Here is a 24,614-nt window from a genome sequence, read left to right as displayed (position 1 = left end):
ATACAATTCCAAAGTTCAGTATTAGTATTAAGTTTTCTGAGGATTCTGCTTATAATAATCCAAGTAATCAGACATTTTAGTGCTAATCAGACACATTACTGAAATTGAGACTGGGCTATGGGATGGTCAGCCCACTATTGGTAAGTTCTTTGTGTAATTTCCATTATTTTTCTTTGTTTCTCCTTTAAGTAATATATTTTAGACAGATTATTTTGCTTTCACAAATAACTGTTTTTAAATAATTATTGATCTGACATTAGGAATTTGAATCCCATTTCCTTGATTCATTTTTGGATTCTCCAGTTTTGGACATTTCTGTTCAATATCTCCTGAAAAAAAACTTTTGCACTCACAATTTAATGAATAAAAATGGTCTCTGACTTTAGCTCTGTACGTATGTTTGTGAAAAAGTACCAAAAGGAATAATACTTCTGTATGTATGTATGCGATGAAAATGGATTGACAAGAGTGAAAAACAAGGAAACTACAACTTATGCTCACAAAGTGCCTTTTAACAATATTTTCAATTGGTAAAATGCTTTTCACAAGTGTTACATGTTTATTTATTTGTTTTTTAATCTGACAGGTGACAGTGGAATAGTACCTTCTCATCTCGAGAGGTGCCGCTGCCCTCTCCTGAACCTCCATCTCTGGGCTGCATTTCCAGCACGGTGCGGAAGAGCTTCTCTGATGTCTGAGTGAGGAAGCCGATCTCAGCGTTGGGGTGCAGACCGTACAGATAGGGTGATTCAGCAGGAAGTGCATCATCAATATACTGAGAGAAAACACAACAAAATCCACTTTACTGATTTAAATCCGTCTGACATGGATAATAAAAAAGCACTTACAAACTTTTAGGTGCTTTGGATGGGTTGGAGTCAAACCAAATTTGGACCAAAACCTCCTCAGTATTTTGAGCTTTGAATAGTAATTTCACAAAATTCATGTTTTTAAAGTTTTATTTTGAGAGAGGGGGGGGCACAAAAGTAATCCTGCATTTTCTATCAAGAAGGAAGAAGCTCAGCTGCAAAACACACAGAAACGCATAGTATTTCCCATACTTTAAATTTGTGTCTGATGATGGTTAATTGAATTGAAAAATATATCATATAAATAATTTATTTTGTGCCAACAATGGCAAGCCCCAGTGTTTCCACATGTGTCGCATAGTGTTAATAGTGTCGCAGTCACACAGCTACAGGGACCTGGAGGTTGTGGGTTCAAGTCTCACTCCAGGTGACTGTGTGTGAGGAGTTGGTGTGTTCTCCACCGTGTCCACATGGGTGCTCCGGTTTCCTCCCACAGTCCAAAAACACACGTTGGTAGGTGGATTGGTGACTCAAAAAGTGTCCAAAAGTGTGAGTGATTATGCGTGTGTGTGTCGCCCTGTGAAAGAGGCTCCAGACCCTCAACTGGATATGCAGTTCCAGACAATGAATGAATGAATGAATCAATATAGATGAAATTCTTCTGGAAAGCTAGGTGAACATGCTCAATGCAGCTGGTAAAATAGCTTCAGAAAACCATTTTCATGAAGCTTTACTCACAAACCTTACAAAAGGTATGTTGCATGTGACATATTTCTGTGTTTGACAGTGTTGTGGTCAAATTAAAGTTAATATTTAATTCCAACCACAATCTGCACATAACTGCTTTGGTTTTTACATGTAACTTAATGTTTTCTTTTATCTTAGTGCAGTCTTTTTCCTTGTGCAGTCTTGTGCTTCACTGCAGTTACCACTGCAAATTTACTGGACCTCATCTGGTATAACAGTTTACCAGAGTAATTTTCTACATGGATACTTTGAGAGGACTGAAAAGTAACATTCAAAATGTAATCTCTTTGATCAGATAAAAGATACAGAGGCTTAATATAAAACAGACTAATTTCTGTTGCTCTAATGTGCTGTCATACAAAAAGTGTTGAAATACATAAACTTAAGTACAGCTCTGTAAATCTTGGTGTTATGACACAGCTATTGTAGGAATGTACAGAACACTACTGAGGGAAGCAAGTACACAAACACTGGCTTAAGGGAATGGACATAGCCCAGAGGTTTAAGTGAATCAGGCCTGCAGATAGCTATATGAATGGGCATGTTTACAGGGCAGCCAGGCTCAGCTTGTCTGCTTTAAAGCCCTGCAGATGGCTCAGAGAGAAAGAGAGAGGATAAAAAGAGAAAGGGAGAGAGAAAACACAAGGGGGAGGGAGAGAGAAAGAAACGGAAAGAGAGAGAGAGTTCTTTTTTTTACCCTCTGGAGAAGCGCGAACGTTTTCACCCCTCTAACTCCCTCGCCAAAAGTGCAACACTGTCATCCAGCATGTATTGTACTGGCGTTTGTGTCAGTGCACACAAGCCAAATGAGCAGCACTTGGGCTGAAAATAATGTTGCGCTTCTCCTTTCCCTAAGGAGCCGGCGCTGTGGACAGCCAGAGCACTGACAGAAGCAAAGCTAATTAAATAGCACTGATTCAAATCTTGGCTGTTTGTCACCACCCAGGCAAAAAAAAAAAGAAAAAAAAAGGCAGCCATAAATTATGGTCTTGGAGCTGTAACAAATTATCAATCACATAAAACAAGCATGACCTTGATTATGTTTAAACCAATCAAGAATTATGTGCATATTGCGGCAGTGAAGGGAGGGGGTGAAAGGAGGGGGAACGGGAAGGGTTTGTGTTCGCTGCTAAAGAAAACAGCAGCGTTTCCCACAGAGAACAAAGCCATTTTTCAATCTTCGTACTTGGGCGCTCCAAGTGTTCTTTGTGCTTTTGAGTAAAAGCTGGATGAGGACACTCTGAGCAGACAACTACACAGATTGAAAAAGCAGCCCCTGTTCACAGCTCCTGCACATCTAGTAACACAGCTCGCAGGTTCAGAGGAAACAGAGATGTTCCTGTCCCTCAGGTGAGGCCATTTGCTCTATTAAGATGCCAGTATTTCTATGGGAGCAGCAGGGATAGAGTGGGGAGGCTGTGTGTTTACACCCAAACACATCAGACTAGATAATCATCATTGCTAACCATCAAATAACAAATCTAAACAATAGCGAAATTTATGAAGGCAACACACTATATTTCCTGCCCAATTAAATAACATATACAACTATATAATATAAAGGTTATCATACTGGTGGATTTGAGCATGCATTAATGGTGCCAGTGGGGCTTGGATCTTAGCCATTGCTTGGAGGGTGTGTCTGCCATTTCAAACCACAAACTGTGGAATAGGACCATAGAGTCCTTGTGGGCTGCCTAGGTCAGAAAACATTGCTTAAAACAAGACAACTCTGCACTTGGCACTTGTCCCGCCTCTTCGCTCGAGTCTCTCCAATTACAGGGCTGGACCTGTATTTATTTGAGAGTACTATGATGAGTTAACATGGAGTGAAACAAGCATGAGCACAGACAAATGAGTGTACTGATTAAATGTGAAAAAAAAATAACGGCAAAAGAAATGACTAAAAATGGATCTTCTGCTCCTCACTCCTGGACTCCTGCACTGAACTGAGCTGTGGCTCATTCTCAATTAAAGGAATGTTTACCGAAACCAGTCGTTCTGAATATGGCTGTTTAGATTTGGGGGATTTGGGGGGTTTGGGGGGGATGGGGGGGTGCTTATCGTCCAATACCTAGTGTTGTTAATAAATACTTTACATTATGTAAAAATACATCACGTAAAACCAAAATCTGGAAACAAACTTTGTTCTTTACACTTGCTCACATGTAATACATATTACAAGAAAAAAAGAAATACATTTTTACAATATCACATTTATTCTAATTATACATATACAATTTTATTTAAGAAAAAACATTTACTGATAAGAACTTATATACTATATATATATATATATATATATATATATATATATATATATATATATATATATATATATATATATATATAGTATATTAGTCAGTTATGCCATATTATAGGTAGAGAAGACTTTTGTTTTTTATTTTCCAGCACATAAAAAAACACTATGTAAATGACCCGCATTTACCCGATTGGTCAGATTGTAGCCAGAGGTCTACATCAAAAACTATAGCCCCTAACAAATCTTTTCCTTAGGTTACTGTGGCAGTAAGTAACAAGAAGCTGTGAAATGCATTGCCAACTCACTGGAACAAAACGACGTTCAGGTTAAACTGGGAGATATGGAAACAGCTGAGCTGAGCCTGATACTGTGACAGTGCAATATTCAAGGATTCTTTGCTTTACTCTTTTCCTCCTGTAGCAGAACTTTATAACTGCAATAGGACACTTGAGGTTATTTGTCATGAAGACAAATATCACAGCTGTGATTCAGCTTCTGCCTGTGACTAAATAACAGCTGTGATGTTATCACTGATAAGACACTGACTACTGTTCTACTGCAAAAATCCCTAACAACTAAAGTTGTTGCCGTGATGTAATTATACTCCAGAGTGATAGACAGAGAGAAAACGATAAACACTAGCTCAGCACATATTTGAGGCATGTTCCTCTGACTGGTTATGACTGCACTTACATGTTTAAAAGAAGCATTTCCAATAAGAAGCCTCTGAGAAACTAATACAAACCTACTCTCCTCCAAAAGTTACATAATTCAGTTTCCACGGTACTGAGCGTGGAGTAACCACAACAGAAACTCTATTCTTCATATTACAGGTCAGTGAAGCGTCATAATGATTTTGAAGCTTTAACTTTAATGTAAAAACACTACCTAATGTTCCTTTAAATGAGAATAAATATGTATTTATGTCCTTTCATGTATTTCAACTTCCACTTTTATTTTCAACACAGTTTTAGTTTTTGGCTGTTATTTGCTACAAAACAGGCAGACATCCCTCATGAGAGGGGTCTGATTCTTCAGCAGAGTCCAGAGACCTGATTTCCTGAATAGTAGAATAACTGACTCCAAATTGAGCCTACAGAGCTGAACCTATAAGTATGCGAATGTGGTTCAGACATTTTGAAAGATTAGATTACTTATGAAAAGGAATGCTTCGTAAAGTCTTGTCCTGTTTTTTCAAGAGCAGTTTTTGCTTTACCCCTCGTGTGTCTGTGGGCCCTGAATCCCACCATGCTGTTAGAATAACAGGTCTTTTTCCCCCCACAGTCATTTCTGCCTGAGGTGTATAAGCCTACAGAGAGTCCTTGCTTTGTGCGCAGTGTTCTGTGGGAGGGCAGCGTGGTCTGGGTTTACCTGGTGATAGCCGTTATAATCCGTGTTGCCAGGGAGGGGGAAGCCTGGGGCCAGGTACAGCTCTCCCTCCATCATCTCGGGCTTGATGAACTCCTCCAGATAGGTCCTGCACAGCCTCCGGTCCCAGTCGTCTGTGATATGGCCGCCGTACATTATCTCCCCGAACAGATAGCGCAGGTCGTCATACGGCACCTACAACAACAAATCCAGCTCTGTCAGGTCACTGATGAAGCGCCTCTTTCCCCACTCACTGCTGCAGTCTGCCTGGGAGTTAGCTTCAAAAGTATTACTGCTGTAAACTACACAGGCCTGCTGCCTACGGGCTAGAGGTGGGCAATATGAAGATATTTACCGTTATTGTGATAACTTCTGTTATAGAGAGTACCGAGCATATCAGGGATGTTGTCTATGTTACAAAACACAGAGCAGATTTATGTTCAAGGAGAGTGATTGCAAATATATACCATCAACCTTGACATTATGACCACTTCCTTGTTTCTACACTCTCTGTCTATTTTCTCAGCACTTACATTATTAAAGAGTGTAGTCCATTTGTTGCTCTGTACACTTTGTTTTCCCCATATCACCCTGTTCTTCAATTGTCAGGACCCCAACAGTTTTACCACAGAGTCAGTATGATTTGAGTTTTGGATCATTCTCAGTGCTGCAGTGACACTAATGTGGTGGTGGTGTTAGTGTGTGTTGTGATGGTATGAGTGAATCAGACACAGCAGCACTGCTGGAGCTGTTCATAAAGTTATTATTGATCAGCGTAGATGTGATAGATAAACAGATAGATATACAGATGGACAGAGACTTAAACATTAAAAGCAAACAGTAAAATTTCTCAAGCACAGTTCATGAGGGGAACACCAAATTACTGTTGTTTTAGGGCTACAGGTAGTATGTTCAGCCAGTCATACTAAGAATGGCCTGTAGAGGGCACATTAAACATGGGCATGGTAGCGTGATTTCATCTAACAGATTCTTAATGGAAAGCCATTATGGTTGTCTGACAAATAAAACACAATTCAACAGGTATACTGGAGACAGGATTAGCGAGCAAGCCCAAAACAACACACCTTGTGATTACCAACATTTGTGAGCAACTTTATACACACACACAAAAAAAAAAAACTAACGCCCAAGAATGTACAAAGTATGTAGACTTTGATGTAGTGGTGGCAGTGGAGCAAAGCACTGTGAGCAGGGGAATGCAACTGAATATTAACAAGGGAATGCAATTCTTCATAACTAAAATTACTACAGGTGTTTCAATACATATTACTATTTATTATTAAATAATGATATAGTTATGTTTACAATGATTAATGGGGGGACAACTCACTGTATATCCCAGGAAGGGGGGTTTGCCCTCCCAATCCCCCCTGGGATTTTCACCCCTGCAGCCAGTAATAAATAATAGAAAATAGATGGAAATAGTCATTGTGTTAGGTTTTTAAGAGATATCGTTGTTGGTGAATATTAATGCACTGAAGATAGAGGTTTAAAATATTTCTATTTTTTAATCATACTAAATGTTGATAGTGTACATGTAACAACAGTAAAGACGGTAGTACATTTTTCCTTGTATTTTTATCCTCAGGTAGATGATATTTGTCAAATTTTGTTTGTCTGGGTTGTTTATGATACATTTTTTTGTATGATAATTTGTATCAGTATTGCATGTATTTTGATATTAACATATACATTCCAGCGTACGTATTCCCAACACTGCAAAAGACACAAAACAAAACCAAATAAAACCAAACCAAACCAAATTAACTAAATCAAACTAAGGGCGGCACGGTGGCGCAGCAGGTAGTGTCGCAGTCACACAGCTCCAGGGACCTGGAGGTTGTGGTTTCGATTCCCGCTCCGGGTGACTGTCTGTGAGGAGTTGGTGTGTTCCGGTTTCCTCCCACAGTGCACACGTTGGTAGGTGGATTGGCGACTCAAAAAGTGTGAGTGTGTGTGTGCCTGTGTTGCCCTGTGAAGGCTCTGGACCCACCACGACCCTGAACTGGATAAGCGGTTACAGATAATGAATGAATAAATCAAACTAACCATAATCCTTTATATTAGAAGGTTTTAGATTATGAAAACTGTCTAATCAGGTGAGTACAGTTTGACTGGTTCTGGACTGTAACCCGTATTAAATGTGTGTTACAATGGCAGCAGTTGGACTTGGCCATTGGTGGGTAAGTTCTCAGTGCTTCTCAGTGGGCCAGGGCTGAGTTTAATGTGATTAAGTTAATATGCGGCGGGCCAGCACAGAGCCGACAGATGAAGCCATTCCCAGGTGAGTGGTGTGCATTATGAGCCCTGTGACCCACTAAAGATGAAGTAGGTGGGGAATGCTCATGCTGAATAGCAATCTGACAGCGGCAACAGCACAGAGCACATTAGATATGTGTACACAGGGCTTAATTCAACACACTGCTGTGTCCTTGTTTGTTTGTATATTATAATTAACAACATACAGCTGGTATAGTTTATATATATATATATATATATATATATATATATATATATATATATATATATATATATATATATATACCCACGCACACTTTTTTCCCCACAAAAAAAACCTACTCCTCACTGTATTCTTGGAGATTTTGTATATCTTAATGGTGATCTACTAGATCTTCTAACCACTTACATTTTTTCCACACTGGAACATCCTACACTGGGTCTTCGTATATAGATCTGTTTTAGTGAAAGTTAACAGTCCTGTGGGAAGAGCTAGAGTTAGAGGACATGGTTATAACTCATTGGCTTTTAAAATGAAAGGATGGAAGTTAAAGTGGCGCTAAATAGACAAACTAAATCAAGGACAAATTTATGGTTGGAATTTGATATATTTACTGTTCTATATTGTTTAATAACATATACAGTACTGTGCACAAAGTTTATTCACTTGACAAAATGAGATTTAAAAACTCTCTGAGCAGTTTTTATTTGCTTAAAAAATATATATAAAAAAACCTTAATTTTACAATATAAATAAACAAATAACATTATTACAGTTAGTTCAAACATTTCTGAACTGCTCCTCTTGTCCTCAGAATTATCTGAGGTTATCATCCAATACCAAGTTTTACTGGTTAATAAATACTTCATTATGTTAAATCAAGCTTCCTGTTGAAGCAAGGAGAATAACTGAAAACAAACTTTGGTTTTTAAACTATTTGACAATACATCTATTAATTTTGAGAAAAAAAATCCTTTTACTTTAACCCTATTTTTGTTTTTGTGTTTACTGTGATTATATATAATTTTACATAAGCACCATGATTATTGAGATAATCCTAGGTATTGCACAGTACTGTATGTTTCCTGATTTTAATGGCTGCTTTGAATGGAAATTAAACAAATTAATATATGGTCTGTGACTTTTGTACTGTACGTGAGAGTCATAGAAATGTAATTTGTGGTGTGGGTTCTTCATATGAGCAACCTCTGTAATACAGAATGGCTTTGTGTAGTAAAGGGCAGAGGTATTTGGATTGAAGCAGGTTGGTGCGTAGGTGGGGAAGGGTAATTTCAGCGGCTTCAGCGAAAGCCTGCCTCGCTTTTCTGCAGGCAGTGCATATGTCAACAAGCCTTGCTTTTCTCTCTCCCTCTCTCCCTCCGTTTATTCGCTTGCTCTTGCTCTTTTCCCCCCACATGTCTGACAGTGGCAGGCTCACCTTGCTGTTGGCCTCCAGGTAGTTGTAGAGGACGTTGACAGAGATGGTGAGGTCGCCAGTGTTGAAGGGGTAGCTCCTGTTCCAGCCCTGAGGCCCAAACTTGCGTCTCTCCGCCACCACGGCATGGAAGTAGCACAGAGCAAAGAGGATGCTTTTGAACTCATTCTCGCGAGCGCACATTTCCAGCGTGTCCTGTCAGAGAGCAGAAATGGCATCAAAATCCTGGCAACAATTCCCTTTCTTGAATACTTACCAGTAAACAGAAGCAAGCAGGATGAATTCATTTGTATAGTAAAGTATAGTATATTAAAGCAACAATGCAAGGTTTTTACTCCAAATGGTTAAAACACAAGAACTGAAAGTGACACCTCCTCTCCAATCATTTGCCCACTGTCACCCACTCTCTTTCACCACTGAGCTCCCAGAGGGGTCTATAAGCATTACGACAGACAAAAGGATGACTAGATTCCAATAAATTCAGAGGCTGAGGATCCTTTTTAATTGTCAGCGCTTGTCAGGGCTTTCAACAATCCTCTATCCTCAGGCTTATTATTTGAGATGAAGGGGGGGTGTGGGGGGTTTGAAGAAAATGAAATAAATGGCAACCCGCACCCGAGGGAGAGCCACTTAAACAGGCGTGCCAACAAATGTTGGCTTAAACAGTGAGGGATGGATATGTTGGGACGGCTTTATGCTATAGGAGGCTTCCACTGGGTAGGGTGTAAGAGTCACAGGAGCTGACTCGAGGAGCTGGATATAGGCGGAGGTGTGGAGCCTCTGATCGAGACACAGGGTGCATTAAGATTCCACACACAGCAGTGCTGGGCTGAATAAAGCTAAGAGCACTGCATTCCTGCACTACGCTGCTGCTGAAAAAAAATCCTTGTGGAAAAAAGTGCAAAAATGCCAAGGAACAAGCAGAAGCGCAAGGTATTTCAGAAATGATAATCAAAAATGCATAGCCAAACAAGCTAGTGCTAGAGTCCCTGTGATTAAAACCCTGCATCTTGTGGGCGTGTTCCCTCATCAAGGCAGAGGCTTTTTCTAAAGCATGTGCAAAAATAAAGCATTAAAGAAGAGAATGAATCCAAACTCAGTCTTTTTTAGCACTGTAGCGCAGCATGACGCTCTCAAACAAATCATTAAAAAAGATAGGCATCATCTGTTCGTGGCTAACCACTAATTTGATTAGCACAAAAAGGGAAGAAATTGACTTTGGCTGGTTGCTAGCACGGCTGAAAAGGTCAATATGAAAGCAGCTGTCATTTTCAGGATTACTGTGGCTTACTACAGAGCTAGGGAGCTGTTCAGGCCCATTTTCTTCCACCCTCCCCTATAGCATTGATTTGCTTTTAACGCACATAGCTACATGACTGGAATGGAAGCCATTTACCCAAGGAAACCTCCTAGAAAGCTACAACCACCAGCGTGTTGCTCTAGCACTTATCAGAAGAGATAACCATCAACTCTGCGAGCACAAAATTAGCCCAGAGCAAGCACTAGGGTAATGGCATAGATTGGGTGTCATTGATAAGCCGTGTGGATTTTTTAATTATCATTAGCCACAGCAACATCCTAAACGACTCCAGTGACTGTACGCTCTCACATGATAAGCACAACAAGGGAGATGAGGTGACAAAGCCCTTTCCAAAGCAGCCAGGTATTAAATAGTGTGCAAGGTACATGCAAAGCAAACACTAGAAAGTCAATTCTGATCCATTTGTTGCTCGACTGAGGCTGGAAAGCCCTGTTTGAAAAATGACATTATCATTCCATATGTTACTCTAAGAAGAAAGCCATGCCGCAGGCTGTCCTGACACACCTGGTTGAAGTTGTCCAGGGCTTTGTGCAGGTTAGCGTGCATGCCCAGCGGCGGCTCGTTGGTGATTTTGATGGAGTTTTCCAAGATGCCTTGGGGAATGATGTGACCCTCAGGGGTCGAGGAAGGCTCAGCGCTGATAAAGACTCGGAAATCCTGGTGGCTCCCATCACCATGCTGCTCCAGCTTCTTCTCCAGAGTGCCCAGCCACTTGGCCACCAGGTGGATGTTCTGGTTTAAAAGAAATTTAAAAAAAGGTTCATTATGTAATATTTAAAAACAAATACTGAACAGGTACATTATTGTCATTAAAGATACAAAGTCACTAAAGATAGAACAGTGTAAATGTACCTTTAAACATACAACAGTGGTTTTAAAGTCCAGTTTTGTTCCCAAAAGATGAAGAGGTGAATGTTTGTATAACAAAAACAAAAATAACCAAACCAAAACCAAATATAACCAAATAACCCAAAATAAACCAAAATAACTTAAGACCAATAGATTAAATGGAATGTATGAAATCAACACAATTTTTAAAATCTACAATTCTAATAGAATAAGGTACAATTATGTTCCCTAATTAAAGTACCCGTCTGGGGGTGGCATGAGGTTATGATTTTATAAACTTAAAACACTCAACATATGAATGCAATAATGCAGTCTCCCAGTCTTGATGGTCCTTAGCAATTCATTTTTCACCCACTAGACTCTGGCCAATAGCAATGCAGGTACTCACTTCATTTTGAAGATCTGTTAATAAGAGTGGCTGCAGTGGAGAATGATAAACAACCCCTTTAGTTGACTGACTTAATAGAATGTGATTGAAAATGAAAATCTAGTATCTGTCTACAGTTGCAAATTACTGACCCCACCCACCAACCCTCCACACTGGTGCTCATGACTGCAGTATATTACTATGCTCTCTATTTCAGCAGAGGAATCCATGACCATGTCAAGAACTTTCTCAGTGATTTTTGTCTGAGGTTCTCAGTACAGGGATACACACTGCAAACCAACCAGCAGCAAAGAGCGTTGTACATCCCACGGTTGAAATGTCTTGAGCGTGGTGGTACGTAATGGCACAGTGTCATAGAGGGGCACATAAACGTGGCTTGAGAAAATGCAGTGCGACACTTTTTGCCGTGGGTTATTGACGAGTGACAGCGGGCTCGTTCTCGGACAGACCGGGCTCATTCGAGCTCACAGGCATTGGCACACTGGGGGTGGGGGGAGGGGGGGATGTTTGCATGTTCAAATATTTTAGCTATTTACAATCATACACAATAGTACGTATTCAACAGTATTGGACACACACTCGTGTATACACATGCTCCTATCCCTGGATAATTTTGCATTACTAATCCAGACAGAATTTTGCCATAATGCACCAGACTCCTCCAAAAGAGTGACCTGAGGTCGACATTAAAACCTCAGACTCCAAGACCCTAGAGCTGTGGAACAGCAACGCTGTTGCCCCACAGTACTGCCTATTATTGCTGGAAAATACTGACATATTTACCCATGTATTCTACATGTGTACTATAAATGTTTGAAATGTCTTTGGATGTGAAACATTTGAATATTTCCTGTGAGTGAGTGGCACCATCTAGTGTAGATTTTAAACTGAGTATGTGAGTATGTGAGTGAGTGAGTTACACACCGGTTCGGATCCCGAGAGGTGCTTCCGATCTAAAATCTATGACGGGGAAATAAGTTACACTCACTAGGCCAGCAGAGCTCTAAGAGCACTAAGGTGTTTAAGAATATTTGACAAGCCATGCCTTATATATTTGAGAATCAAATGTTATAGAGAATGCCTCATGCCTAAACATTCCAGGTAGTCTCCGGATCCATCACAACCCTGATCAAGATGAATCAGTTTCAGAAGAGGAAAGATATAATGAGTGGTACTGGATTGCCCATACCTAGTATGTTATTAACTATAGCAGAATGGAAAATCTCTTAAGCCTGTTCTTCTATAACTTTTTATAACTCAACTCCATTACATTATCTCCCACTTTCAGAAGTGAACATCCTCAAAGCTTAACAGTTATTAAACTGCCAGGAACTATGGGTGGTTCCAAGGGACAATAATTCATTTTCATATCAACATAACTTACATATTAGTTTAGTTGTAGCTTCATTATTCATCATACTGTGAATAATTCACAGTAATGATTAAATAATATGCTTTAAGGTTAATTACAGAGTATTATGACTGTAGTTTCAGATTTGAAATGGGAGAAAATGGGTCCTAATTGTCTACTATTTACTTTGTGACAGATGTATTCAAAATGTGGGGTGCTGCTAAAAATAAATATTAAATAAATATAAAACTTAAATCATATTTAAGTTTTATACTTAATCATATTTACAAAATTTTACAAAATCTATTTGATTAACATTTATTAGCTTTATTTTTTTTTTAAATATATAGTCAAAATTGATATCATGCAAGAATTTTTGCATCATGTTTAAGCTGCTTATGGACCCCTGGATGATGGGAGAAAGCCCCCTTGAGCAGGAGCATGTTCTGTTCATATGTACAGAAAAAAAGAAACTCTTACTGACATACTACTTTTTATTTAATTTAGGCTGATTTTGTAGCCAGATAATATGAAATAAAATGCTTGGACAAATGAGATGATTTGACCTGAATTTTTTTATACATATGACACAGTAATTTGTATATTTAAAAGATTGTTTTAGTTGTGTGGGGGTTGTCGGGGGAAGGAACATTTTTGAAAACCTCTGTATTAAACTACAAAGCAATATCTTGCTCAAACGGCAGTAAGAGTACGTTCTTGGGATGAATAACACTGCGGATGCTATAAAACCTAGATGTCTTCTAATGGCTTTCCAATGGAATGTTATCATGTTTGATCTGGCAGACTTTGATCTGACAAGCAGATGCTTTGTTTACACTCTCTCCTGTCGAAGCCGAGGACAAGGCCCACTGAGAATATTCCAAATTAACCATCCAGAGCAGTAGCTCACGTAAGCACAGGAGCTTTAGTAGTGGGCAAAGCACCCTCTCTCTTTGTGACGTGTCAGATTAGACAGCAGGAGAGGGGTCTTAGCGGAGACAGGTTGAGCTTCAAACTGCATACTGATCCCACTTCACTGATAAAAGTCTGTTCTGCTTTTCTGCATGCTCGGTACATAACAAGAGTGAATTATAAGAACCAACATTGAGGTTATTTCAGGCAGCCATTTCTGAAAGGAAAGAATTTTCTCAACAAATATTGCAGCATCCTGAATTCTTAGCGAGTTTAATTTGAAAATGATATCCCAAACGGAGTTACAAACTCTTTAGGAGAGAAATAATCACCTGAATGTCATATCTGATTGGAATCGGTTTGACTGGGATTGAACATTTCGTTGTACTCTACTGACCTAATGTCAGAGACCATGCTTCATTTACAGTTACAAACTAGGTTTATTAGCAAAGTCTACAAATTTCCAGCTGTTTGCAGTAAACCAATCAAACAAGAAAAAGCTAATCATTCATTCATTCATTCATTGTCTGTAAAAGCTTTTCCAGTTCAGGGTTGCGGTGGGTCCAGAGCCTACCCGAAATCAGCGGGCACAAGGCAGGGACACATCCCGGAGGGAACGCCAGTCCTTCATAGGGTGACACACACTCACACACACACTCACACCTTCTGAGACACTTCTAAGTCACCAATCCACCTACTACAGGGAGAGCTGTCGGAGGAAACCCATGCGAACACTGGGAGAACACACCAAACTCCTCACAGACAGTCACCAGGAGCGGGTCTTGAACCCACAACCTCTAGGTCCCTGGAGCTGTGTGACTGCGACACTACCTGTTGCGCCACCGCGCCCCACGAAAAAGGTAATTAGCAACACAAAAAAAAACAAAAACAACATGTGGCTTTTCCAAATTCAACACAAAATGGCCCGTTTAATAACTACTGCAGTCTCAGAATTATTTGATTATTCTGAAACCAAGCTTTGGTGGAGCTTTTGTGGAGGTACGCTTGGAATCATTGTCCTGAATGTCCAATGACACCCTAACTTCATCTTCTTCACAGAGCAAATTATATTTTCCTCCTAGGATTTTTTGATACTTGACTGAATCCATCTTGCCCTCCTCACACTGCAGGTTTCCAGTGCCAGAGGAAGCAAAGCAGCCCCAGAACATCACAGAGACACCACCATGCTTCACTATAGGCAGGGTGGTCTTTTCAGAGCATGCTTTTTTCTACTTCCTCCAGACAAACCTCTTATCCATAGGCCCAGAATATTCCAAATTCATTTCACTGCTCCACAGAACAGAAACTCAAAATGTTTGTGGCTTATTCACATGGTCACGAGCCAACATATCTTCTGCTTTTGGGGCGCACGTCTTGGGATTCAGGCATAAAGAAATACAGCATTTAGCAGGCACCTTACTCTGCAAACTAAAACCTCAGGACCTACTGCCACCATCTTGGTGCAGGTTTTTTTTGACCACCTGTCGCCTCAGGAATCTGGTGGAAGCTGGGGATAGCTTCCTCTTTCTTCGATTTCCAGTTAGTGTAGCTAGCAAGTTTAGCATCAGAAAAATAAAAAAAATATTGTGAAGAAAGCTTCACAGAAGCCAGAACAAATTCTAATTAATTGTTCCATTATTTAACGTGTCATATCCTTACTTTTATTACTTCCAAACTTTCCATGACACCTCCTATTTTCCATTTTCAAATGAATCTGCAAAAACATCTTTCCACTATAGTTAAGTCTTCGAAGTTAATTGCGTTTACTCCTTCTCATAGTACAGGTCATCCTAAACACGTTCAGTGATGTCTGGGCTCAGGGGCACTTTAGTGTTAAAAGCTAAACATTCTTATATTAAAGCCACAATGGCACTGGACAGCTGAATGCACTTAGAGAACACTAATTTCACCGATCTGTTATGTCAGATAATGAATGTCCATCCTGGGTAGCACCAGACACGGAGACATTTTGTGCTAGTTTTGACTATATACTTCCAGGGCTGTACTGCATTGCCATTCATTTCCTCCTTGTACCTCCATTACTGTCATATCTCTACCAAGTATCCCCAGTTGGTAATTGCTTAACTTCAACGTAAATGAATGTAAAAAGAGCCTTTCTCAAATAAGTTTGAACAATGTCTACTGGCTCATGTCATAAAAATGTACCACAAGGTAAAAGGCCCCAGGGCAAGGTGTGATTTTCCCACTTATCTCTCAGCAGTTCTAGAAGCCTAGGCAGATGTCCTGGGGCCACTGCATAAAACAAGGCTAAAGAACACTGGATATTTGGGGTTTCCATATTGAAAAGGAGAGATAATGCGAATATAATAATATAAATAAATAAAAAAGCACGTAAACGCAGATCTATTTGAATTCCAAGAGGGTGGAGGATGGTAGGGGATCCGCTGCATTATTAGTCACCAAGCGTCCACCAAAGTGAAGAGCGCAAAACAACACAGAACAGTGTCTTAACTTCCAGCTCGTCAGCGCAAATTAAAGCATTCTTCCTCAAGGGCAGAGAGCCACACAGAGCTGTCTCTGAGTGCAAATGAATTCCTCATGAAAGAAAAAAGGCCCTGTTCTCAGCGGAGAGGTAGGACACAGATATCTTGTGCTGTCTGAGAAGAGGTGTTTTGATTGCTGTTCACATGGCAATGTTGGCTGCTGTTGCAGGTTAACGAGAGTTTCGCCAGCATGTCCCCACAACCCCCCCCCCCCCCCCCCACCTGATTTTCATCTATTTATTTATTAATTTTTAAAACTTCCCTTGGCTACAAGATGCCGGTTCTATCAGGAGCTAGCGCAGCAGGGACACTGCAGCTGGAGAGGAGATGCTCCGGAGTTTGCAATCAACAGCTTTGCAGAGCCATGAAGTGATTATACAATTACTGTATCTGATTCATTAGGCATAACCTGTTAAAGTCATCATTAAATAATCAGACGCACACCAAAAAAGCTCTGGCATGACAGGACTTGCGCAACTATGACACGCAGACAGAATGACAGTTTCTAGTACACTTCTAATACCCTTCATAATAAAGATTCCTAGAGGGGTTCTTGGCTGGACTCTATAAACTATGTGGTCGAAAGCTGAAACTGGCTGTTTGTCCTCTTTTGCAGCAGTAACAGCTTTGCATTAGCTGTGAATTATAAATGCCACTCTAATTCATCTCAAAGTAACAGTGTCCTCCAGAGAACAGCGTTCTCAATGATGGGGGCCGTACAACCCTCTACCTCACATGTGGCATGGAGTATAGTGATTTAACTCATGTACAACTGCTCTTGGTTTATTTCTTTGTGTCCACTATTAACTAGCTGAATAATAATATTGGGTGTCTACAAAATTTGGATTTTCATAAGCAGTGCAGCATTAAAGGTGACGTTCACAGTTTTAATAATACTAAAAGAAATAAATATATAAAAGAAATAAATAAAACTAAAAACAAAAAGCACTTTTTATAAAATTCTGAGGAAATTTCCTCACCATTGGTTAGCTCTCCAGTCCATCTGTACGCTTGAACCAGTTGTAATGTGTCTACACATTAAGATGAAGATATTGCTCTATTCCTGCTCCATAGGTGGGTAATATTGACTTATTTTTGCTGTAGATGGAACTGACTGTAAATTTGTGAGATCGCTAACTACATCAATATTATCAGAGATCTAAAGTGAAAACAACTCAAGTTACAAATGAGTTTCTGTGGTAATAGAAACAGTGAATAAAAACTTCTTTATAAAAAGTTTATAGTTGTTTTCCCCACCTTAAAAAATGTAGGGTTTCCCCAGTATCGTATGTCCCCTTTAAGGCCAATTTATGTTTTGCTGCATCTATTTATGGCTTGGTAAAAACAGCAACCGGCTTATATATGATAATGTCTTAGACATCCAGAAAACATACACAGACTGAATGCAGACAAAGGCAGACAGGGACAGATCAGTGGGCTGGGTTGCTGGCTCATATAGTATTTTAGATTAGGCTTCATTTAAGTTATTCAGGCTGTGTGAGGTACTCTTAGTTTTGTTAAATCAGCTCTGTGACTGGTGGAGTTAATGCTTCCACAAGCTTTACTCAAGATTAAGACCACTCTGTTTACACAGAAAGAGGAGAATTCTGGGAAAATACATCCACCAATAATAAAGGCACACTTTCTACATGTGTCCACAAGAGGAAGATTAAGTTAATGAAACATCAATTAAGGTTCCTTTACCACCTTCAAAATGGGTTCTTTACATTTTAAAACAGTTCTATAACCTCTATGTCTTATTGAAACACACAAATATATGAATTTGAGTTCACATTACACTTTTGAGAAGAGCATATTTACCAACAAAAATAGCTGTGCTTTGAAATAGCTGATTTTTTTTTGTAAATATTTGATGCACAAACATGGCTATTTCTGTTGTTAAATATACTTTTCCAACAGCAAAGCAGGCCTTTTGCATTAATTATACAGAGGTAGAAAATGAGGTAGAATAACAGATGTCTCTGATTCTACACTACTGCTGACAAATTTCACTCATGCGTACGCAGTAATGCCTCTGGAGATTTAATGGAACACCAGGTAAAAATTGGTATTTATGCTCCTGAGCTCCCCCTGCAGATGGGGGATGTAATTCACTGTCACAGCACTGTCCTGAAATCAAGGAGGAGAGCATGATGGTCTCCTACCCACCTCCAACAATTATATAGTGCAGTGTCTACAGTGCTGAGGCTGGATTAGCAACGACAGAGGTTCTGATCTCCTTATTACAGCTCAGGGGAGCATCTTAATTATTTTTAAGCTGAAATTTAAAGGTAAAAATACTACCTAGTGCTCCTTTAATGAGTTATTAAAGGGCAATTGCCACATTCTCGGGATGGATTACTTGGTTCGACAGGTTATGGATAAGTATGGAATGTGCTTTACGGGAAGAACTGGCACCTTTCCATCAGCAAATCAGAGACATATCTAACTATGCTGATGTGCTGGCAAGAAACTTTATCATGCACTTCTACTGATGCTCCTGGCATCGAAGCAGCAGGAGGTGACCGTGATCAGCAGGCGACCGGCAGCAAGTGATAGCCTCTAAGTGTGAAGTGGAGCATGCAGCATATTTCTTTTCTCTCTCTCAAAAAAAAAAAAAGTCATTAAAAGTTGAATGCTGCCATCGCAGGCACTTCTCAGGAAAGAGCCCCAGTCCTGAGTTATCTCACCTTGCTCCTCTTGATGCTCTTCTATTCACTGCTCATTGGAGGCTTTTAAGAGTACATTTCGAGAGACAAGAGGAAAGAGGTGGGTGGAGGGGTTTGGGCAGAGGGGGCAGTTTAGGCCACTTGATTCCCAGGACTGTGGATTTTCTCTTCCAATCTCAGCAATTGATTGCCTCTTCACAGCGAGTGGATTTCTGCATTTCTTGTCTGCCCGAGCCCCGTGTGCTGCAATATAATTAACCTTCACTGGAGGGGAACTTTCCATTGACCCAGAGAGCTTCTCGGCAAAAGCCTGAATTCGTAAGTGGGGCTGAGAAAGTCGGGGCCAAGGGCCGGCCATTGGCCAGGGTATGGATGGACAGACATGGACGAAAGGATAGATGAGTAAGGGAGGGGAGGTATAAGAGTGAGGAGGTGGAGAGTCTCTCTCTCTCTCTCTCTCTCCCAAAAGCATTGATCCAGACTCATATGCAAAGGTAATTAAAGAACTGCTTGTCTCCGCGCCACCCCCACCCCCCACCCCAAGGCACAAGGTATGCTTTAGAGAAGCTTGAGGATTTAAAGAAAGAACCCTCCAGTTCTGCCCACTGCTGCCATTTCTAGCTGCCAATAAAAGACATTAGGATTCTGTACGGGTGTCTCTTTAGAAAGTAAAATGCACTCCTGGCGTGTGGAGATAGGGCTTGTGATCCATGTGCCTGGGTACATTTTCTTTTCTGAGGTGTAACCACAAAATTGATCAAAGCTCAGTAAAATACCTGGAGTCTGAGCTGTGCTACCTAAACATATCGATCCATTGTCCACATGAGCCAAACCATATGCATGCGGTCCGCACGCAATTTACCATAACAGGTCTGTGATGCTGAGAATAAGCAGCTGTGGCTGGGCTGTGGAGTGTGTTTTTGCTCTGACATTTGGATGGAGTGGAAGCAATCTAATGGACTCATTAGTAGAGTGCATCTCTCTCCCTGGGGTGGCCCATCACCCTGGCTGCGAGTAAGGACACATCATCCCCCCACCAAAGGGGGCCCACCAGGCCATTAATCACCAGAGGAAGCCCAGACCACTGGGACTCTCACAAGCCGAATTGAATTCCCACACAAGTGCAGCCCACTGAGGCTGTGTTCATCAGCTAAATGAGGGTTAACTCTGAGGGTTAGCATCTAAAGCCCTGGCCAAACCAGCACCTGGAATTCAAGCAGGGAGACCACCTCGAGGCCTCATTGAAAAATAACACAGATATTTTATGTTGTTAAGTGGGTAAAACATGCTTTTGAACATTATATGTTCTCAGCAACACCACTTGATTTTTGTTAAACAGCAATTTCACAGATATTTCACAAGATTTATCATCATCGCTTGATTTTATTATCACAAGAGCAACAATTTTATATGTACATTTTTATTTAAATATTGATAGTATAACTCAAAAATGTTTCCCTTATTGCTCACTGTAATGGAATATTGTTTTCAATAAAATAATCAACTCACATTCCACATTTTCAAATTTATTATCGCTTACTAACTGACTGACCAAAAATGAAACTTTGTTGAAACACTCGCGCAAGATTGGTTCGCTTGAGTGAGAAGGGGGCGTGGTGAAGTAGCCTAAAATCTTCGGATTGGACGGTCTGACTGTAGAGCTACCGTTATTGGTCGATAACCTTCTCTGTAAACATTTAATTGGTCAGTCTGCACGTCAGTAGTCCTTGTTTACGTCAGGCAAAGCTCGTGTACCTACCTTCATCTCGAGCAGCTATGCCGAAATGTAAATGTAAGTTCTCGGATGAATTAAAAAAGAAATTCCCATGTGTAGCACATAAAGGTGTAAAGGACCTAAAAGCACACATAGGTTCAGCTAACAATGCATACAACGGCAGCGAGGAGCGAGAGACCCCCCCCCCCCCAGACGTGTCCTCTTTTTCACCATCTCAGATCTATTTGTATGTATTTGTTTGTCTAACTCACTTCGTGAAGAGTCCCTTGCTCGCGACCTACTCAAGGTCCTTTAAATATAGCTCCTTTAGCTTGGCGCTACCTTAAAAACCTAGGCTTTATTTTGGGGTTCTAATAAAGTACACATTTCACGTTGGTCCTAATGGAGTTTTAATAAACTCATGACTGTTTTAAAACTCTGAATAATTTATCACATGGCCCCTGTATTAAAAACTTTTTTGGACAACAGGACGTATTTTTCTGCGAGCTCAATTCCACCATTCCACCTTAAATAGCCAAAACGGAATTAAAGCTAAAGCCTCCGTGCCCACTCATGCCATATCTTTGCTTGAATTATTACTGTAAAGGGAAGCAGTGTGGTACACAGTGGTATGAATGTGTCAAACTATTGTTTTAACTATGATAATAAAATAAATAATTAAAAATTATAAACAAAACTGTGATTCTTTGATATATACACACACACACACACACACACACACACACTCACTCACTCACTACCAGTGTGTCTTGGGGATGTTCTACTTCACGAAACATGAGGCAAGTTGAAATTGATGTTCCTGAATTACTGTCAGTAATAAACCCATTCTGATAAAGCTCATAATGTTCACTCATGTCTATAAAACATGCACTTATTTCAAACAGGACAGTCTATAATTTGTCAAATATAAGCAAATAAAACCTGTGATTTATTGGGAATGCCAAAACAAACCACAGATAATGTTTTAAATCATTTAAACAGCCCTTATACAAACTCAGATTTTATTGTGATAAAACTTTTCTAATTTGTGATCAAAAACTAATATGTTAGCCTTTATTTTAATGCATATATGTTAATGTGTAAGCTGTATATATACTTGTCAGGTACCAGCAACTTGATTTTTTTTCTTGTCATATTTTTATTTCACAAAAATAAAATGTATAAGGCTGTGCCCTAATTATCCCACAGATTAGTCATATGCAGGTGGTCCTACATAACTGAGCTGGAAATTAAGCAGTGTGGACAGCAGTGAGTCATAGCATGACAATGTTTTTAAAGTACCTGTAATATGACCCAGTGGCCTTCACGGGCAGCGAGGTCCAGAGTTTGCTCAGCCACTACCTCCTGCCCCTGGCCCAGAGAAACATTGTGGAAGTTTCGATTGTCAAACGTGTAGCCCAGCTTCCGGCCTGCAAGGCATAATATCATTAGCAGAGAGAGGCATGTTTAAACATTCCACTGACCTATTTCATACAATCAGCTCCAAAATTACTGGGACCCCTGATAAAGGATGTGGGAAATGCCCATAACCAGCATCTTTGTGGATAATCATTGTGGATATCAGAAATATAACCCTCAGGAACCATGACGAACACAAGGAGCATAATTACTAAAAGCTTTGCTTATAGCACTGTGCATCTGCCAACCTATTAATTTTCTTGTGTAATGTTTGACAATATTGTAAGCAATCTGAATCCTCCTAGACTTTTACCAGGGTCTTTACAGTATCCTCTCATGTGGCTTATTGATTTTTAATACCTCACCCCTCAGTTTTACACAGGGGTTTAGTTCAGGGGTCTGGGATGATCAGTACAAAAATCAGATTCTGTAGTCAATGAACCATATTTGGATTTTGCTGTTTGTCTGGCATCACTGTCCTGTTCAAAGCAGCCAGATTTTCATGACACCATAAAGCCTAACAAGGTTCCCAGGGCCTTAGAATAATGGCCAAAAATATCACAGATCCTCCATTTCCAATTAACAGTAATTGCAGTTCTGGAGACCTGCTGAATATTCCACCATCAGCTGTGATATTTGGAGAATGTATTCTTTATCTAATGACAATTTTTCCTATGTACGACTGCAAAATACTGTTTCCTACATAATCCTTAAATATTTTTAATGAGCCAACATTGATAAACACCTAATTTGTCGTCAATGTTCAGTAATACAATGGGGAAAGCAGTTACAGCCTAAAATAACAGCTCTCCACAGTTGCTGATCTAATGGAATCTTGCTATTTAGGACTCTTAAGTATCTGTAAATATATAAATACACTTTCAGAAATACTGTCACTGTGGTGGTACCCTCAAGGGTACATATTGAGTACCTTAAATTTAGGGAACATAATTCATCCATCCATCCATCCATCCATCCATTATCTGTAACCGCTTATCCAATTTAGGGTCGTGGGGGGTCCAGAGCCTACCTGGAATCATTGGGCGCAAGGCGGGAATACACCCTGGAGGGGACGCCAGTCCTTCACAGGGCAACACAGACACACACACATTCACTCACACACTCGCACCTACGGACACTTTCGAGTCGCCAATCCACCTGCAACGTGTGTTTTTGGACTGTGGGAGGAAACCGGAGCACCCGGAGGAAACCCATGCGGACACAGGGAGAACACACCAACTCCTGGAACATAATTCCTTTATCGTATTCAATATTTTAAAGTTGTGTTGAATTTCATACACCGCATTTCATGTCCAGGACTAATATTATTTTCTTTTTTTTAACATAGTTCTATAATGAATGATTACAAATAGACACCACTCCTTCTGGAGAAGAGAATTTATATATTGAATATGTATACTACAAATTTTAATATATAACTCTGGGCTAAATCGTGATTGCCTGCAAGCTTTTTCAAGGATGTGAATTTTGATTGAAAATATTCACTGGAAATCATTCCAAATCTTGCCAAAATAGCAATGCAGTAAATTTTATGGGATCACTATTTTTTACACGATTCCCTTCCTTACTATTTGGTGCCTCTTTTCATCCTATTTGCAAACCTCTGATTCAGTCATGTTCAAAGGAATATATTATTACGTTTGCTCGTAGTGTGAATTAGCTACATGCGCTTTATGTGCTGCCTCCTTCTCAGAGAACATTCCTTTTTTCAGGCCAGCCTTTACCAATTGATTACTGGGCACTCTAGCTATGATTTGATTAGTCACACACGCACACGCAGGCATGGCTAATCGATCTTCCCACTCCTCCAGGAGCCTTATGAGACCCACTCTTTCAAAATCACATGATGCATGGACAGCCAGTGTTGGCCTAGTGGTATAAAAAAGTCTGTCTTTGAAGCAAGAGCTGGGCTGTTTACCAACCTGCTGTTTGCCAAAACGCATTTAGTCTGTGAAGGGAAGTCCGCAGTGCTTCAGACAAGTAGCCACCCATGGATTTAAACACAAAAGCCTTAAAAAAAGTTTAGTTTCAATGTCAAGGCTGAGGGGGCAAACTTCTCTGTAAATAAAATATACATCACAGCTACTATACCATGCTTCTCCACGTCCTTCAGTGGGTCAACTCCAGGAGAAAGGATAAAGAACATGGGAGTTGCAGCTCCAGATTCTTCAAAGGAGATGGCAAAATCCACTGAGCGGCCCATCACGTACTTACTGCCCAGCTTTTCCTCCACAAAATCCCTGTCCGGAGAAATGTCCTTTATTAGACTGCACTGATGATCGCATAGGCATTTTTATAATGAATAAATTCAGTTAATTTACAGTGCACCCCCGTGCTGACACAGAGATTTAACTGCACACACATAAAAATGCATGGAATTAAATGGGATGTGCTGCACATGAGCATGGGCTGGAGGCTATAAAGCCTACCATCACTGAGCTGTGTAGCAGTGGAACTGCAGTCTCTGGAGTGATGGATCTCCATCCAATACCTTTTGGATGAGTTGGAGTGGCTTTTGTGAACCAGAACTAATCATCTAACATCAGTACCTGGCATCATTAATATTCTTGTGGTAATTCTCAAC

At 40.2% G+C, this 24,614-nt stretch overlaps 1 protein-coding gene across 2 annotated transcripts in view; it reads right to left on the bottom strand.

Moving 5' to 3' along the window:
• Positions 1–24,614, bottom strand: part of dnah9 (dynein, axonemal, heavy chain 9) — a 166,469-nt gene that overhangs the window by 11,355 nt on the left and 130,500 nt on the right. For both annotated transcript variants that reach the window (XM_066665380.1, XM_066665379.1), the window contains 6 exons: positions 24,122–24,270; positions 21,893–22,020; positions 10,708–10,935; positions 8,886–9,077; positions 5,191–5,382; positions 605–775 (listed from right to left, as the gene is read on the bottom strand). In XM_066665380.1, the coding sequence (XP_066521477.1) occupies positions 605–775; positions 5,191–5,382; positions 8,886–9,077; positions 10,708–10,935; positions 21,893–22,020; positions 24,122–24,270 (1,060 nt within the window). The remainder of the gene's footprint in view (positions 1–604; positions 776–5,190; positions 5,383–8,885; positions 9,078–10,707; positions 10,936–21,892; positions 22,021–24,121; positions 24,271–24,614) is intronic.

Source organism: Hoplias malabaricus, chromosome 3 (assembly GCF_029633855.1).
Source record: "Hoplias malabaricus isolate fHopMal1 chromosome 3, fHopMal1.hap1, whole genome shotgun sequence".
Classification (NCBI taxonomy): Eukaryota; Metazoa; Chordata; class Actinopteri; order Characiformes; family Erythrinidae; genus Hoplias; species Hoplias malabaricus.
Note: the sequence above shows the minus strand (reverse complement) of the source record. Positions and strands in the feature narration are given on the sequence as shown.